The 18802-nt window shown below is 41.1% G+C and overlaps 1 protein-coding gene across 2 annotated transcripts in view; it reads right to left on the minus strand.

The window, feature by feature from the left end:
* LOC137384269 (myosin-10) overlaps positions 1-18802 on the minus strand; it is a 170660-nt gene that overhangs the window by 149143 nt on the left and 2715 nt on the right. For both annotated transcript variants that reach the window (XM_068058046.1, XM_068058045.1), the window contains exon 2: positions 3524-3897. In XM_068058046.1, coding sequence (XP_067914147.1) covers positions 3524-3868 — 345 coding nt within the window. In that variant the 5' untranslated portion in view covers positions 3869-3897. The remainder of the gene's footprint in view (positions 1-3523; positions 3898-18802) is intronic.

The raw sequence follows: 18802 nt of genomic DNA on the forward strand, positions 1-18802 counted from the left end.
AATTTATCTCCTTTGCAAGTCCTTGGCGGCACAGTGGCGCAGTGGTTAGCACCGCAGCCTCACAGCTCCAGGGACCCGGGTTCAATTCTGGGTACTGCCTGTGTGGAGTTTGCAAGTTCTCCCTGTGTCTGCGTGGGTTTTCTCCGGGTGCTCCGGTTTCCTCCCACAAGCCAAAAGACTTGCAGGTTGGTAGGTAAATTGGCCATTATAAATTGTCACTAGTATAGGTAGGTGGTAGGGAAATACCGGGGCAGGTGGGGATGTTTGGTAGGAATATGGGATTAGTGTAGGATTAGTATAAATGGGTGGTTGATGGTCGGCACAGACTCGGTGGGCCGAAGGGCCCGTTTCAGTGCTGTATCTCTAATCTAATCTAAAATGCATTTCTGCCCATTTATCCAACAATTATTAGCTTGTGATTTGTTTTTTTTTAAAAAAAACCGATGACTTTCCATGGTGTAAACTGGTGAAAAGTGAATTATTCCTGCTAAATTATTGAAGGCATCTTACAGCAAGATGAAAGAAAACCAAAACAAATGTTGGAGACTGTAATACACTAAGATTCATGTGCATAAATCAGTTGCAGTCCCTATAGCGAACAGGGGCAATTGGTACTGAATGACTCAACATGTGTTTCAACTAGTTCAGCTGCTGTATGCCACCAGTTTAAATATGGCAAAAGGCCAACCCTTACTTACTGCAACAGTCCTTCATTCAATGGTGACCCATGAATTTATTTCACAGTAGAGCAACAAATGTCCTCTGATTCCCAAATGCCAGAGAACACTCTAAACTAAGCCATTAATTTGCTGCTACTGGCATCACATGATATACTTCAGAAAGCACTTTACAACATTAAAGCACAAGGAGCTGGTTTGGTGGGGGGAGGGCAGTGGTGGGAAAGAGGAGGAAAAACCAAGAGAAGAATAGTCACAGGCTTCCTACACAATTACCAAGTGACCCATGGCTACCAAACAGATCAACAGAAAATAGACAATTGTACAAAGGCAGATATTAATAGAAATTTAAAAGGTTAATTATTCCTCCTTGAAATATGGAAAAAAGTTTACGACTTGTTCCAGGTCCAGCTTTAATTTAGAGCAAGATTTCCAACCACAATCTTTTATACCAGCTTGCTGTTAATTTGGGAGGGGAAAAACAAAAGTAGTAGCACACCAAATTAAACTGCTTCAAAGATGTTGGATGACCTGTAAAACACTCCCTCATTGAGGATGAGTAAGAAGAACTAACTTGTATTTTATATAGTGCTTTCCAAAGCCAGAGGACGTCCCAAAGCATTCCTCAAATGATTGCATTACTTTTGATGTGGTCAACTTTTTTTTTATATAAAAGAAATCAACATTCACAAATCAATGCTCTTAAAATTGCCTCTGGCATACCAAACAAGCACATAATCTGAAGCCTAACAGAAGTACTTATTAATGACATTTGAAAATGACTGTCTGTTTCCTAAATAGAGATTTTAAAAACATACTGGCCTGGAGTTTCTGCTCAATTGCGCTGTTTTTTTGGCGGAACTTGCACAAAAGATCAGAAGTTTAAACACAAATTGTATTCAGCACACTACTGGTTTCCCTAATCCTCTGCATTTGTTTTAAGAACTAGAAACAGGTACTGCTCACAGGAATTAACCACCGGGAACCTCCACTAATTGTGTTTGTTTGCCAGCCTTTAAAGATGCTCCAAGAATTAAGCTGGATCTTGTGGGCAAAGGGATACAAACAGGTACGTTTCGAAAAGTTTTGAAAGAATGCTTTAAAATTTAATGTAATTGACTACTGATCCCAATTCTAACCAAGAAAGCATAGCTTTAATATTTAAAGTAACTTCCAATAACTTTAAAATATGATTACTCATTGGGGCAGCACAGTGGCGCAGTGGTTAGCACTGCAGCCTCACAGCTCCAGCGACCCGGGTTCAATTCTGGGTACTGCCTGTGTGGAGTTTGCAAGTTCTCCCTGTGTCTGCGTGGGTTTTCGTCGGGTGCTCCGGTTTCCTCCCAAAGCCAAAGACTTGCAGGTTGATAGGTAAATTGGCCATTATAAATTGCCCCTAGTATTGGTAGGGAAATATAGGGACAGGTGGGGATGTGGTAGGAATATGGGATTAGTATAAATGGGTGGTTGATGGTCGGCACAGACTCGGTGGGCCGAAGGGCCAGTTTCAGTGCTGTATCTCTAAATAAATAGGTGGCAGATTGACACTAATTTTAAAAAGCTGTATTAATAAACTTTCATGTTATCACTCAAGTAAAGATTTTTTTTGAAGCAAAATTTTATTTCTAAGTTACATTATAAATGCTGTTCAATTATGCTGGTTCATGGCAGTTTTTACATTAAATATGCAAATGAACAGGAAAAAAACTTTTCAAACAATCACAATTTGTGCTGGAAATCGCCAATTATGTACAAAGCTGAAACTGTACCCCACAACTTCTAGAAATGTGGTTGAAACTCCTTATTCATCACAGGTACCTAATGGATTTCGGTCATTATGCTCAAAAGGTAGTGGAACAGGTTGCCAGGTCAAATATTCTTTGCACGAACCATGTGCTTACCCTATCAGAATACCAATACTACTGCACATCAGTGTGACTTTCCTTCTTGCTCAAATGAGATTGGCAATTTGGTATCAGTGAGAAATTATGGGCAACTTAGTGTAGACTTGCATCCTTTAGTTACTTTGTTAAGGTCACTAAAATTCATGTCAAACTCTACACAACAGAAAAAGACTACCTTTATTCCATTAACTTGGACTAAATTCAAACCCAGATATCAGAGGTAGAAAGGTAATTCCTAAAACACCAAGTCTCTAATTTTGAAGCAATGTTTTAACAGAGATGGTAATTTTTAGATAAATAATAGCCTTACTAGCATTGATTGGATGTGTAAGAGAGCAGGCATACAAGTTTAAAAAAGTATTTCAAAAAGGTTGAATAATCCAACCAGTGGTGTAAAAAGTGCAAAAGCACTAAGATAACACTAATAAACTTATTGAAGGATCTACAACTTCAAATTAAATAGAATAAAAACTGGGGATGCAAAATGACTCAGCTCATCAAGCTAACCCAATACAGTTAATGGTATGCATGCAAGCCAAAATAGTACAAAAAGTTGTATATTTTTTGAACTATACTCATGTATTATGATGAAGCATATATAATTTTAATGAATGCAAACAGAATCAAAACAATAAATTGATCACCAACCTAGTAGGCATGATGCATCACATACACCTCTGCTCTCAAGAGGGGGGCCTGGCAATATCCCACGCCATTATTGGACTTTAGGGGTGAAAAAAAATGCTTGTCTTAAGAAGAAATGTTTCTCTTTCAAGGTGAACATGGTCTATCTGTCCATCACAATTTCACTCAGGAAGGAACAGAAGGATCACTGATTTCCATTTAACCTCTTCCAGCTAAAATAAGGCAAGTCTATAGTCAATGGAGGCATAACAACTTTCACCTTAATTTCAGAAAATAGATGAAGGATATGAAACTTACGTATATCAATCCAGAGTAGTATCTATCCTTCAAATTATGCAAGACTGAAGCCTCATTCAAGCAGGTTAACTCAGCCATGTCTTCCACCTTCGAGAACTTGGGTGGATTCATTTTCTGAATGTCATCCTTGTTGACCAGAGCCTTCTTGCCATTTTCCATCAGCTCCACCACAACCTCATCGCCTCGCTCCTCTCGAATGCTAGCAGCCTCAAAACCATGGCGATCTGACGGCACCCACACCAGTTTCTTAGCTGTCCAGTCAGCTTGAGTAGCAGGGTTGTAAACCAGAGCCCTGTCCACAAAGAGATACCTCTCCGGATCTTCTTGGACACTCCGCTGAGCCATCAGATTCTAAAAAATTGGCCGAGCTTTGCCTGCAATAAATAGAAGGCACACATTAAATGGTCATGAATTCTGCAGTAATATTGGTATTTAAACAATCGTAAAGCCTGGAGGGTTGATTAAAAAAAGACGAGAACAACAGCCCTCATTTCATGCTTGACTTGTTCTACCAAATTGCACCTCAGACATCTATACAACTATCTACTCTGGATCAGAACAAAATGAAATAAGATAGGAAAAATTTTGTACACCAAATTACCAAACTTAAAAGATATTGCAAATTAAGAAAAAATTGACAGATTAGCTAATTCTCTTCTACATACTGTATTCATGCTACTGCACAAGTACTTGGCTTTAGAATTTGGGTGGAAATGAAAACATGAACAGAAAAAGCTAAAATCCTTTTTTGACACAACCAAAGGAGTGAAGTCCTCACTGAATTTGATTTTTTTTCAAAAGGAGGAAGCAACAACAAAACGCCCAATACAAGGACAGGGAACTGGTGTAGATAAAGCAGAAACTGCATTTCAGTTCCTTTGAATTACAAGTGTTGGTACAGTGATTAATCAAATGGCTCAGTCTTGCATTTCGAGGTTAAGTTTAGAAGGATCAGTGGCAGTGCCGAGTTCTCAAGTATTACCATGAAATGTCATAGACTCAAATTTTTAAATCCAAAAGAATGCATTCCCCCACTACCCAATAATATGGCTATAAATGAAATCATAGGATTGCTGACCAAAAGCCTGGCTCCAGCATGAGTCGTCATATTCAGGACAAGGAGGCGGCAGTGGAATTCAGTTACTGGCAAATGTTTTCAGGTGACTAATTTCTTTTGAAATATCATGGGACAATATTTAGCCAGCAGTCTAGGAAATGGTTCATGCCATGCTAGGCCCCGACCAGCCAAGAATGAGGCATATGAATTTGGTCACGAACATTGATTTTAAACTGTTACTGGATTGAGGGAAGGACTTGTTAAACAGATCAGCCGTCGCTGGAAAATACATTTGTATATTAATAGATGGTGTTTGGAAGGACAAAGCAGCCAATCCCCAACACATTCAACCCACAATGGACTTTTCATCACCAGACATTGAAGGTGGGGGAGCTCGCATTCCAGGTTGACTGCTAAGATGTCAGAATATACAACCAGACATGGTTAAACCAGCTAGTCACATGACTAACCTGCTGGGCAACCCAAGTTTTTTGAATTTGTACAGTTTGGGCAGAAATCTGTTTGCTCCTGGCCCGCTCCCATCTCTTTCTCACAAACCTCTGAATCCACTGAAGACACACGAACTCCAAGAGAGAAAAGTCTCCTATAGCGAACAAGGTTTAAGAATACTGGGCCTCAATGAAAAGCAAGATCTACCTACAATCAAGGACTCTATAGTGAGCTCGAAGAACCATAACATCTCTTCAGATATTGCCTCAAACTTTTCCACTTTATTTTTCTTCTGCTCTTTTCTGTCTCTATTTGAATGCGTGTATTGCATATGCATGCTAGCATGGAGCGTGGCATGTATCCGTAGGCATTAACCGAATTAGAGTTTGTTAGGGTTTAACAAATTTCAAATTTCTTCTTTAAACCTGAGAAAGCCTGTTTGTGCTGGTTTCTTTGTCTTATGATTGGAAAGCGGTGAACAAGGATTCACCAAGGGGGAGCTAAAAAAACATGGCGTGTTTACAATTAAACCCTGTTACAATAAGACCAGGTGAAGGCTGAAAGGGAACCCCTAGACCTCTTTCTCACCTGGTCTTAACATTCTTTGGATGAATAACTTGATGACTAATCATATTATTTCAAATGGATGTGCAATGGGAGAATAAAGAACAGCAAGTTCAGATCAATGGTGGAAGACATGGAACCACCTTGCTATCACGAATTACAAAAAGCTAAATATTTCTGTTATTGAGACCTATTTAGGCAAGTGCACAACAATTTCACAATATTTGCTTAACACTAGATACCTCCAGCTTGCTTTATAAGTACCTTGAGCTGGTACTAAAAATCAAGCAGGAGACAAATCTATATTGCATTGATTTTGCGAGTCATTTTCTCAACAAAGCAGTTCTAACAAAGTGAGAGCGTGTTGCATAAAGTAGTTACCCACCACCACCACTCAACTCCACTGCCATTTCTTTCAGACTATGGACCAAAACCATGAGCAACTGGCCAGTTTTCAAGAACTCTGACAGTGTCATTTAGGATTAAGAGCAGGCTGCCCTGGCTTCCCCATCGCACTGCTTCCATAGCACCCAGTAAAATTCTCTTTAAATTTGATCTGAATACTTACAATAGAGCAAGATAAATCTTAAATCACATTTAAAATGGCTCCATTGAAGCAAGCACCTCAAATACACCTATAGATTTCACAGCCACTCCATATCGATAATTACTTTTCAGCAACAAAAAACATTAAGTTAAATCAAAATAAAGTGACACATTAGACTGCAACCAGCAAATCTAAAGGCATAATACATACCCACAAACTGTTCTTGCTATTGGATCAGTGTCAAGCACTGCAAGTGGCTCCAAAACAAACTTTAAATGAAAGCCAAATAAAATAATAATTGTGAAATGTGCAAACACCCTATTGTGTTAATTGAAGATTAATGTCAATTTGTGCAAAGAAATGGGTGCTACATCCTACAAACATTACAACAATGTGGAATTGCTCATTTAGTGGGCACAGTAAATCAAGGAATCCCAGCTCCGTTTTATTTAACTGATTTCCGTTTTACATGGGTTCCATACTTAGAATGCTACAGATTAAGGACAGAGTGAATTTTCCACTTGAGCAAGAGTACATTTAAATTTAAGATCCTCAGCTATACTACACAAACTTTAATACAAGTTTAATATTGTTAAACACATGGACCAAACAGATTTTCACCCACTGCCCCAAATTGTGTACTGCAAGATGAATATGCAAGTAATCAAAATTAAGATTGTCCACACCAATTTTTCCTCTATTCAAACTGGCGATCCAGATGCAAAGTATGCAGTTACTGTACTTTAATGCTTTCCATGTTAGAGATGATTACACAACTTATACCCTTGAATAAAAATTAGATAGTTTTATAGGTTAGAAAGTTATTCATGCCCTGATTTTCCTACCTCAAATCCATAATGAAAAAATGACCCATTTCCCTTTTAAATCCATTAATGGTATTTACTATAGCAGCAATAAAGCAGAATACTGCTCAAACCCACATCTGCACTGAAGTTACGGTACATTCACACTCCTAATTTTAGGATCTTAATGTAGAAAAAGCTTCTGAAATTACAATATTGGTGTAAATGCACCATTAGCAATTTCTTAGCTCATGTCCTATGCTGGTTTGTTCATTATTGCCTCTCATTACTTAAAAAAAAGTCTCCTTTCCCATCACGGATATGAGATTCTCTAACTGCTTTTTGCAGTGAAAAAAATATTTAACACCAGATTAGTCATTGTTGCTGCAGTCTGAATCCACACATGTAAAAATAGTGCAGCGATCATAACTGTACATTAATACTTAGTCTTCAAAAGGCTCATACTCCATAAATCTATTTGAAAACCCTAAGCCTTCATTAACACTTTCAACATTTCACCAACTGTTGCAGTTAAATCTTTAATTCACCTTAAAATAACTTGCCTTCAGTATATTATTCAACATCTACAATAGCAAATACATTGAGACGCTGCTCATTTTCAGACTGTCACTCATTTCTACGTACAGCAGTGAATCTAACACAAGTTAAAAATATTTTTTTTTTAAAACTGTATTTTTAGCAGAATGATGAAACAAACAGATTCTGTAAAGCTGATCTCCCACTAATCATTACTTCCTGGTTTTAATATAAATTCACTCAAAATAAAATTAAGTTAAAACTATCTCCCAGAAGCTTGTTCCTAGCTGAAAAATAAATTGTGACCTTCTTCCAGAGGGAGTGAGCAGTTAAGATAAAAGGTAATTTCATCCAAACAAGATAATTTTAGTCAAGTTCTGATGACCTACTTCAAGATCATTTCATTATCAAGATTCCAGAAAAGTCAATGCAGAATGTATACCTTCATTATATCAATATATAAACCAGTTATCTTTCTAAGTAGAATCCTGAATCTTATTTCATATTAAGATTAATAAACCATAATTTATGTCCAAGAAATTCTTTTTTTTAATATATTTTTGTCATGGGATGTGGGCATCGCTGGCAAAGCCAGCATTTATTGCCCATGAGAAGGTGGTGGTGTGCTACCTTGAACCTCTGCAGTCCATGTGGGGTACAAACGGAGATGTGACATTCTTTGTCACTGCTGAAAAGCTAAGTTACAATCTGCATCATTCCATAATTAATCTACTTCTTGATACCTTTACTGTGGTCCATGACAATTATTCAGAATTAGTTGTGTGTCATTATTGCAGCAAAATAAGTGCTGAAATGTTGACTCTCAATCCTTCCTGGATATCTGATCACATACCTTTAACCGTTTATCACTAGATTAGTTTCATTGCTCCATGTTAATACTTTGTTTAGTAACAGGGTGACAACAGGATTTTTTTTTTTTAATTTCCAATGCTTAATTTACCACCGCAAATAAACATCTTGCTTCTCTGTACCCACCCGCATCCACTCAAAAATAATTTCATTTTATGCTATTTCAATTGTTTGGTTAGATTGGTCCCACTCAACACCCACATCAGAATAATCCAACTGTCTCAATTTAGAACATATACAATATTATTGATTTCTGCACATCATAAATGGTTCCTAGGTTCATTTCAAAAATATGTGCATACTCCACAATATCCTCCCACTCATGACATACTGAAGTAATCTAGTCTTCCGACATGGCTCTTTTCAAAGACTTGAGACACAGCAATACCTTTTTCAAACTTGGATGCATCAACAGAGCATCGTACGCCAGCTCAGCTGTCAAGTCATTATTCACAAGACATCCTTGGTCAGGTTATTCAATTACACTCCCTCATCCTGCATCAGTGCATCAGTTTCTCCCCAAATTTCATTTGGTCCTCCAACAGCCAATTATAGCCAAGACAAGGGATGCGACCGGTAATCTATTAAAAAAATTCTTAATTCCATAAGGCTGCAAATCAGTGGAGGTGGTGTAGCAGTATCACTGGTAGAAGATGTAATTACAGCATGGCAAGCTTACATAGGCAGTTTCCATCAGAAATGTGGACATGGAAATTGAAAGAGCTAACTACTCTAAAATGTATACTAAACAACATGTGCATGCACTGGAACTTAGGCAATCACCCTCCAAGATTTGAAAAACTATTTGAGCCATTCTCCACATGAGACTTGGCATCACTCACTATTATGCACATCTTGTGAAAGCCCACAAATCCTCAAGCAACCATAATTAATTAATATAATAGGAATGCCACATTTTAGCTTTTTGACAACATCTCCCAGGAATTTGTGTTTATTTTGGACTTTTCAAAAGCAGCGAGGAAGTCAATTAAGAGGCAAACATTCCGAGGAAACCAAAGGGGAAAATGTCAGTTGATAAAACTGCGTTTGGAGCCAGTATTTGTTGATAACATGAGGATGTGTTTCACTCAGACTATCCAAGAGAATCAGTTCTGAGCACTACGAAGTTTCTTACAATGTCGTAAGCAAAATATTAAGAGTTAATATATTATAGGCTTTAAACAGTTGTGAAATACCATACAAAGTAAGACAGCAGAACTTTTGCAAAAGTGAAATCTCTATCTTCATATCTTTCTCTCTCGCACATCAATGTCAATACCACTAAATTTAGGGCAGGTTTTTCAGTTGTGAAGTGTTATTGGTATTTCCTTTGTAGGTCTGCACTAACTCCATATTAATAACCACTAATGGCTTAACAAAAGGTCACATTCTGTCAATAGCCTATTCATAAAAGATGACAAAAACCAATGTGTCATCTTAACACTTTATGCCTTAGAGTCTCAATGATGTCTGCACTAAATAGAGTTGCGCTTTAAAAATTACTGTAAGGCAACTACAGCTGCCTTTACTCAAGAGGATCAAGTACAATTTACTACCAAAGTAAAAGTTGTATAAACCATTATGATCGTGAACAAGTGTTTAGCATAGAGACTTATACATTTTTTTAAATTAGTAATTGGTGGCACAAAATGTTCTGAACTTCACAATTCCAGCTATTTATAGACAAATAAAATAGTTCATTCCTTTCAATCAGTGCCTTTGTTCTTCTTTGCATTGCCTCTCAAGCCTGAATTGTTCCTTTACATCACTGTGTAAACAGTGATTAGAATTAGAATATTACAGCGCAGTACAGGCCCTTCGGCCCTCGATGTTGCGCCGATCATCTGACCTACACTATTCCATTTTCATCCATATGTCTATCCAATGACCACTTAAATGCCCTTAAAGTTGGCGAGTCTACTACTGTTGCAGGCAGGGCGTTCCACGCCCCTACTACTCTCTGCGTAAAGAAACTACCTCTGACATCTGTCCTATATCTTTCACCCCTCAACTTAAAGCTATGTCCCCTCGTGTTTGCCATCCTCATCCGAGGAAAAAGACTCTCACTATCCATCCTATCTAACCCTCTGATTATCTTGTATGTCTCTATTAAGTCACCTCTCCTCCTCCTTCTCTCTAACGAAAACAACCCCAAGTCTCTCAGCCTTTCCTCGTAAGACCTTCCTTCCATACCAGGCAACATCCTAGTAAATCTCCTCTGCACCCTTTCCAAAGCTTCCACATCCTTCCTATAATGCGGTGACCAGAACTGCACGCAATACTCCAGGTGCGGCCTCACCAGAGTTTTGTACAGCTGCATCATGACCCCGTGGCTCTGAAACTCGATCCCCCTACTAATAAAGGCTAACACACCATATGCCTTCTTAACAGCCCTATTAACCTGGGTAGCAACTTTCAGGGATTTATGGACCTGGATACCAAGATCTCTCTGCTCATCTACACTACCAAGAATCTTCCCATTAGCCCAGTACTCTGCATTGCTGTTACTCCTTCCAAAGTGAATCACCTCACACTTCTCCGCATTAAACTCCATTTGCCATCTCTCAGCCCAGCTCTGCAGCCTATCTATGTCCCTCTGTACCCTACAACACCCTTCGACACTATCCACAACTCCACCGACCTTCGTGTCATCCGCAAATTTACTAACCCACCCTTCTACACCCTCATCCAGGTCGTTTATAAAAATGACAAACAGCAGTGGCCCCAAAACAGAACCTTGCGGTACACCACTAGTAACTAAACTCCAGGATGAACATTTGCCATCAACCACCACCCTGTCTTCTTTCAGCTAGCCAATTTCTGATCCAAAGCTCTAAATCACCTTCAACCCCATACTTCCGTATTTTCTGCAATAGCCTACCGTGGGGAACCTTATCAAACGCCTTACTGAAATCCATATACACCACATCCACGGCTTTACCCTCATCCACCTGTTTGGTCACCTTCTCGAAAAACTCAATAAGGTTTGTGAGGCACGACCTACCTTTCACAAAACCGTGCTGACTATCGCAAATGAACTTATTCTTTTCAAGATGATTATAAATCCTGTCTCTTATAACCTTTTCCAACATTTTACCCACAACCGAAGTAAGGCTCACAGGTCTATAATTACCAGGGCTGTCTCTACTCCCCTTCTTGAACAAGGGGACAACATTTGCTATCCTCCAGTCCTCCGGCACTACTCCTGTCGACAATGACGACTTAAAGATCAACAACAACGGCTCTGCAATCTCCTCCCTGGCTTCCCAGAGAATCCTAGGATAAATCCCATCTGGCCCAGGGGACTTATCTATTTTCACTCTTTCCAAAATTGCTAACACCTCCTCCTTGTGAACCTCAATCCCATCTAGCCTAGTAGTCTGTATCTCAGTATTCTCCTCGACAACATTTTCTTTCTCTACTGTAAATACTGACGAAAAATATTCATTTAACGCTTCCCCTATCTCCTCTGATTCCGCACACAACTTTCCACTACTATCCTTGATTGGCCCTGTTCTAACTCTTATCATTCGTTTATTCCTGATATACCTATAGAAAGCCTTAGGGTTTTCTTTGATCCTATCCGCCAATGACTTCTCGTGTCCTCTCCTTGCTCTTCTTAGCCCTCCCTTTAGATCCTTCCTGGCTAGCTTGTAACTCTCAAGCGCCCTAACTGAGCCTTCACGTCTCATCCTAACATAAGCCGCCCTCTTCCTCTTGACAAGCGCTTCAACTTCTTGAGTAAATCACGGCTCCCTCGCTCGACAACTTCCTCCCTGCCTGACAGGTACATACTTATCAAGGACACGCATTAGCTGCTCCTTGAATAAGCTCCACATTTCGTTTGTGCCCATCCCCTGCAGTTTCCTTCCCCATCCTACACATCCTAAATCTTGCCTAATCGCGTCATAATTTCCTTTCCCCCAGCTATAATTCTTGCCCTGCGGTATATACCTGTCCCTGCCCATCGCTAAGGTAAACCTAACCGAATTGTGATCACTATCGCCAAAGTGCTCACCTACATCTAAATCGAACACCTGGCCGGGTTCATTACCCAGTACCAAATCCAATGTGGCATCGCCCCTGGTTGGCCTGTCCACATACTGTGTCAGAAAACCCTCCTGCACACACTGGACAAAAACAGACCCATCTAAAGTACTCGAACTATAGTATTTCCAGTCAATATTTGGAAAGTTAAAGTCCCCCATAACCACTACCCTGTTACTCTCGCTCCTGTCGAGAATCATCTTCGCTATCCTTTCCTCTACATCTCTGGAACTATTTGGAGGTCTATAGAAAACTCCCAACAGGGTGACCTCTCCTCTCCTGTTTCTAACCTCGGCCCATACTACCTCAGTAGATGAGTCCTCAAACGTCCTTTCTGCCGCTGTAATACTTTCCTTGATTAACAATGCCACACCCCCCCCTCTTTTACCCTCTTCTCTGTTCTTTCTGAAACATCTAAATCCCGGAACCTGCAACATCCATTCCTGCCCCTGCTCTACCCATGTCTCTGAAATGGCCACAACATCAGGATCCCAGGTACCAACCCATGCTGCAAGCTCACCCACCTTATTCCGGATGCTCCTGGCGTTGAAGTAGACACACTTTAAACCAAGTTCTTGCTTGCCAGTGCCCTCTTGCGTCCCTGTAACCTTATCCCCTACCTCACTACTCTCAACAGCCTGTACACTGGAACTACAATTTAGGTTCCCATTCCCCTGCTGATTTAGTTTAAACCCCCCCGAAGAGCACTAACAAATCTCCCCCCCAGGATATTGGTACCCCTCTGGTTCAGGTGAAGACCATCCTGTTTGTAGAGGTCCCACCTACCCCAGAAAGAGCCCCAATTATCCAGGAAACCAAAACCCTCCCTCCTACACCATCCCTGCAGCCACGTGTTCAACTCCTCTCTCTCCCTATTCCTCTCTTCGCTAGCACGTGGCACAGGCAACAACCCAGAGATAACAACTCTGGTTGTTCTCGCTCTAAGCTTCCACCCTAGCTCCCTGAATTTCTGCCTTAAATCCCCATCTCTCTTCCTACCTATGTCGTTGGTGCCTATGTGGACCACGACTTGGGGGTGCTCCCCCTCCCCCTTAAGGATCCCAAAAACACGATCGGAGACATCACGTACCCTGGCACCTGGGAGGCAACACACCAACCGTGAGTCTCTCTCGTTCCCACAGAACCTCCTATCTGTTCCCCTAACTATGGAGTCCCCAATGACTAATGCACTCTATACACTACTCGAGGTACAACCCAACTTGAGCTTCAGCCAAACTTTCAGGGATTTTAATTCAATGCTTTGGCAATATAACCCAAATATCCTTGTAGTTTTGCTCAATACCAAATCACACTGTTGGGACATGGTGTGCAATGAGTCATTCAACACCCCTGTCTCTTTCAATGCCCAACTCAGCAAGTTGAATTCCACACAGGAGATAAATGTCTTCCTATTTTAAAACATTGCATTAGCCTATATTCATCTTTGACATTTTTCCTAGAAACTCTCTTTGCAAAGACTCATCTTCCCAGAATGGTGTCAGCTGTGAATTTAACATTATTTGTTCCCAGGTTGGGAGTACCATTTCCAACCCCAAAGATACTGACCTTATCTCATCCTTGTGCTGATGGTATTCCCATAACAGCATTAGTTGAGAGATTCAAGCATACTTTTTTTTTTTTTAAATCATTCATGGGATGTGGGCGTCGCTGGCCAGGCCAGCATTTATTGCCCATCCCTAATTGCCCTCGAGAAGGTGGTGGTGAACTGCCTTCTTGAACCGCTGCAGTTCATGTGGGGTAGGTACATCCACGGTGCTGTTAGGAAGGGAGTTCCAGGATTTTGACTCAGCGACAGTGAAGGAACAGTGATATAGTTTCAAGTCAGGATGGTGTGTGACTTGGAGGGGAACTTGCAACTGGTGGTGTTCCCATGCATTTGCTGCCCTGGTCCTTCTAGTTGGTAGAGGTCACGGGTTTGAAAGGTGCTGTCTAAGGAGCCTTGGTGCGTTAATGCAATGCATCTTGTAGATGGTACACACTGCTAACTGACCACAAGACTAACGAACAGCAATATACAATGAAGCCAGGGGTAGCTTTGCAACTTGGTTGAAAATGGAGGGAACATAGTCTTCAGAAAATTACTGCTCTTGTAGTTTAGAAGAGCGGTGATCTTATTGAAACATAAGATTCTGAGGGAGTTCGACAGTAGATGCTGACTCTAGTGATGGGATCCAGAACTAGGGGGCACAGTTTCAAAATAAGAGGTTGCCTATTTAAAATGGAGATATTGGGGGAGTGGGGGGGGGGGGGGGGGGAAGAGGGGAGAGGGCGGGGAAGAAAGATATCCTCTTAGAGACATGTGCATCTTTGGCATTCTCTATCCCCAGAGAGCTGTGGAGGCCAAGCTATTAAACACATCCAAGGCAGAGTTAGATGCATTTTTGAACGATGAAAACAGACAAGAAAAGTGGAGTTGAGGTCAAGATCAAATCAGCGATGAATTTACTGAATGGCAGAGCAGACTTGAGGGGTGGAATGGCCCACTCTTGCTCCATATCTTCTTGTCCTCCTTGGTGGTAGAGGTTACAAGAGGCAGAGGTGCAGCTTAAGCGACCTTGGTGAGTTATTGCAGTGCATCTTGTAAACTCTACGCACTGTAGCCACAGTGCGCCAATGATGGAAGGACAGGATATTGAGTCAGAGGTGCCAATCAAGTGTACTGCTTGGTCCTGGGTGGTGTTGAGCTTCAAGTGTTTTTACAAGTGAAACTCATCATGAAGTACATGTAGGTATTATAAATTTTAACCCTGGATGGAGAAGACATTGAGGTATCAGGTGGTATTCTGCAATGAGCTGCTTACCAGGTTCTGCCCTACTCTTGTGGCCAGGGTGTTCCAAAGCTAATAAAAACAAAGTGCTGGAAATACTCAGGTCAGGCAGCATCTGTGGAGAGAGAAGCAGAGTTACCGTTTCAGGTCTGTGACCCTTCATCAGAACTGGCAAAGGTTAGAAAATAATTAGGTTTTAAGCAAGTGATGGGGGTGGGAAAGAGAACAAAAGGGAAGGTGTCATATAGGGCAGAGGGCAGCAGAGATTAAAGAACAAAGCTACCTGGGACAAAGGCAAAAAGAATGTGTTAATGCTTGTGGTGAAAGACAACGCATTAGTCCAGAGAGTGTTAATGGCGGAATAATGAGTAGCTCGGTCGACATGAAAAATAGGCACATGGTCAAAATATAAAAAGGCCAGTCATGCTCTGAAGTTATTGAACTCAATGTTCAGTCCGCAAGGCTACAGAGTGCCCAATCGAAAGATCAGATGCTGTTCCTCGAGCTTGCGTTGGTGTTCACTGGAACAGGCCAAAGACAGAAATGTTGGCATGAGCGCGGGGTGGGGGGGAAAAAGGATGTTGACACGGCAAGAGACCGGAAGCTCGGGGTCATGCTTTCAGACTGAGTGGAGGTGTTCTGCAAAGCAGTCACCCAATCTGCATTTGGTCTCCCCATTATGAGGCAACCGCACTGCGAGCAGCAAATACAGTATGCTAAATTGAAGGAAGTACAAGTAAATCGCCGCTTCACCTGGAAGGAATGTTTGGAGCCTTGGATGTTGAGAGAGAGGAAGTAAAAGGACAGATATTACATCTCTTGTGATTGCATGAGATGGTGCCGTGCGAAGGGGATGCGGTGTCAGAGTGATGAAGGAGTGGACCAGGGTGTTGCAGAGGGAATGGTCTCTTCGGAATGCTGACAGGGGAAGGGAGGGGAAGATTTGTTTGGTAATGGCAGAGGATGATCCTTTGGATGTGGAGGCTGGTGGGGTGGAAAATAAGGACTAGGGTAACCCTGTCATGGTTCTGGAGGGAGGAGGAAAGGGGTCGGACATGATGGAGGGCCCCCATCAACCACAGTGCGGGGGAATCCTCAGTTGAGGAAAAAAGGAAGAAACGTCAGAAGCACTGTTGTGGAAGGTGGCATCATCAGAACAAATGCGTCAGAGATGGAGAAACTGGGAGAATGGGATGGAATCCTTACAGGAAACAGGATCTGAGGAAGTGTAGCCGTGGGAGTCGGTGAGTTTAAAATGAATATTAGTAGACAGCCTAGCCCCAGAGATGGAGACAGAGAAGTTAAGGAAGGGAAGGGAAGTGTTGGAAATAGACAATGAAAAGGTGAGAGAAGGGTGGAAATTGGAAGAAAAGTTGAAGAAGTTTTCCAGTTCGGTGCGAGAGCAGGAAGTGGCACCGATACAGTCATCAATGTAACGGAAAAAAAAAAAAGAGTTGAGGGAGGGGGCCTGAGTAGGCCTGGAACAAGGAATGTTCGACATATCCCACAAAAAGACAGGCATAACCAGGACCCATGCGGGTACCCAAATCTACACCTTTTACTTGAAGGAAGTGAGTGGAGTTGAAGGAGAAGTTGTTCAATGTAAGAACAAGTTCAGCCAGGTGGAGGAGGGTGGTGATGGATGGAGACTGGTTGTGCTTCTGTTCAAGGAAGCAGAGAGCCCTCAGGAAGCCCTGGTGAGGGATGGAGGTGTAGAGATTGGTCGTCCATACTGAAGAGGAGGTGGTTGCTACAGCTAATCTAGTAAAGCTTTAGGTCAATGGTGACCAAGATGTTTATTGTGTTATGATCGAGACGGGAGGAGTGCACTGCCCCTCTCTAGTTCCACTTCTCCACGGGTCACAACATATATTTAAATGTTTACCCAGTTATCGAAACAGCAATTATATAGTCTTTATTTCAGAATAAAATCCAACAATCAGGTTTCTTTAATAAAGAAAATTATCAAATTATAAAAACAAGACATTCAGTAAAGATGCAAAGCATTAACAGATTGCAATATGAAAGTTCCTTTCCACCTTAGCCCAACACACACACACCTCGGTTAAAGGAAAAATAAAGAAATTTTCTCTACAGATAACATTTTACAAAAAAGACAATAGAATACTTTGGCCAAATACTTGGTAATTCTTGAAGGAAAAGGATAAAGATATGGAATGATATCAGTAGTCCCTTTTGTGGAGTCCCAAATACGCATAGTCAGGTGTCACTGGGATCTTTTTGGAGCAGTTCTCTTCGGGCGATGTCAAGGATTAGTCTGGCAGGCTTCCGAGGAGAAATACGGCATCAGGGGTTTCAGCTATCACACACTGGATTCTCAGGCTCTCTCAAAGGCAGAGAAAGGATGAACTGGTCTTTTTTTTAAGCAGGCTGACCCCCGACTGACTCAAATCAGTATTCAAAGATGAAACCAACTCTTGACCACCATAAAACTTGACATATCATTTCTCTAAATAACTCCCCTAGTCACCAAGGCTCTTGTTGTTTCTTTAGCTTAAAGCATGTGACATCCAGTAGGTTTAAGACAAAGTTCAAGTCCCAAAGTCCTTCCAGTGACTTTTTTTTTCTCTCCAAAAAACAGTCCAGCAGCTATGGAATCACTTCAGTCCTCCAAATGAAACCTTCTCTACAATCTTCAACCACGAGTCCTCAAAAAGTATTTAAAAAGATAGAAGCACTTATATAACATTTGCCAAAGATTCTGATGGTGCTGCATGTGAAGGTCAGGGAAAAATAGTTGGGCACTCATGTTTGAGATGATTACCTGACACATGGTATGAATGATGCCTACTTGTCAGCCAAAGTTGAAATGTTATCAAGGTCTTACTGCAAACTGGCATGGGGTGTTTCTTTAGCAGAAGAATTGTGAATGATGCTAAATACTGCAATAACCAATGAATAGCTACACTCCTGACTTCGTGATGGAGGTTAGGTCATTTGTGAAGCTGTTGAAGATGGTGGGGCCAAATACACATCTGAGCAATTCCTGGAGCTTCAAAGATTGGCCTCTGATGACCAAAAGCATCTTCTTTTGTGTCAAGCATGACTCCAATTACTGGATGATTTTCTCTTTTCCACCATCCCCAATCCCAACCCATTGATTTCTGTATGACACCAAGAGGTTCCATCAAAACTAAAGTGAACGCTGCTTTGATGTCAAGGGCATCTCTGGACTTTGCGTGAAGCTACTTATCAATAGTGGGAATTGGAAGGCTACTAGCAGAAACCAATGGGGAAACCTCACCTAACTCCATACTCCAGCAACTCTATTTACGACTTACTCTGCTTCCTTCAAATAATCTATATCTCCAAGTTATCTACAATACCCACTCTAATTATAGTAAATGAATGACACATACAACACAAAGGATGTCTTGATATAGTACTTACAAATATTCACCCTCATCTCAGTGAAGAACTATCTATAATCTGTACTTTATTAATTGAAGTTTTTGTGTACACACTTTGGGACTAAGGATAATTGTTAATGCCTTCCAAGTATGAAAAATACCTTCAATTAGGACAATAACTTCCACTCCAGTTAGTTACAGAATGAGGAATTTTTGGCATGTTTCATATGTTATGCTTCCCTCC

The sequence above is a fragment of the Heterodontus francisci genome, chromosome 26 (genome assembly GCF_036365525.1).
Source record: "Heterodontus francisci isolate sHetFra1 chromosome 26, sHetFra1.hap1, whole genome shotgun sequence".
Classification (NCBI taxonomy): domain Eukaryota; kingdom Metazoa; phylum Chordata; class Chondrichthyes; order Heterodontiformes; family Heterodontidae; genus Heterodontus; species Heterodontus francisci.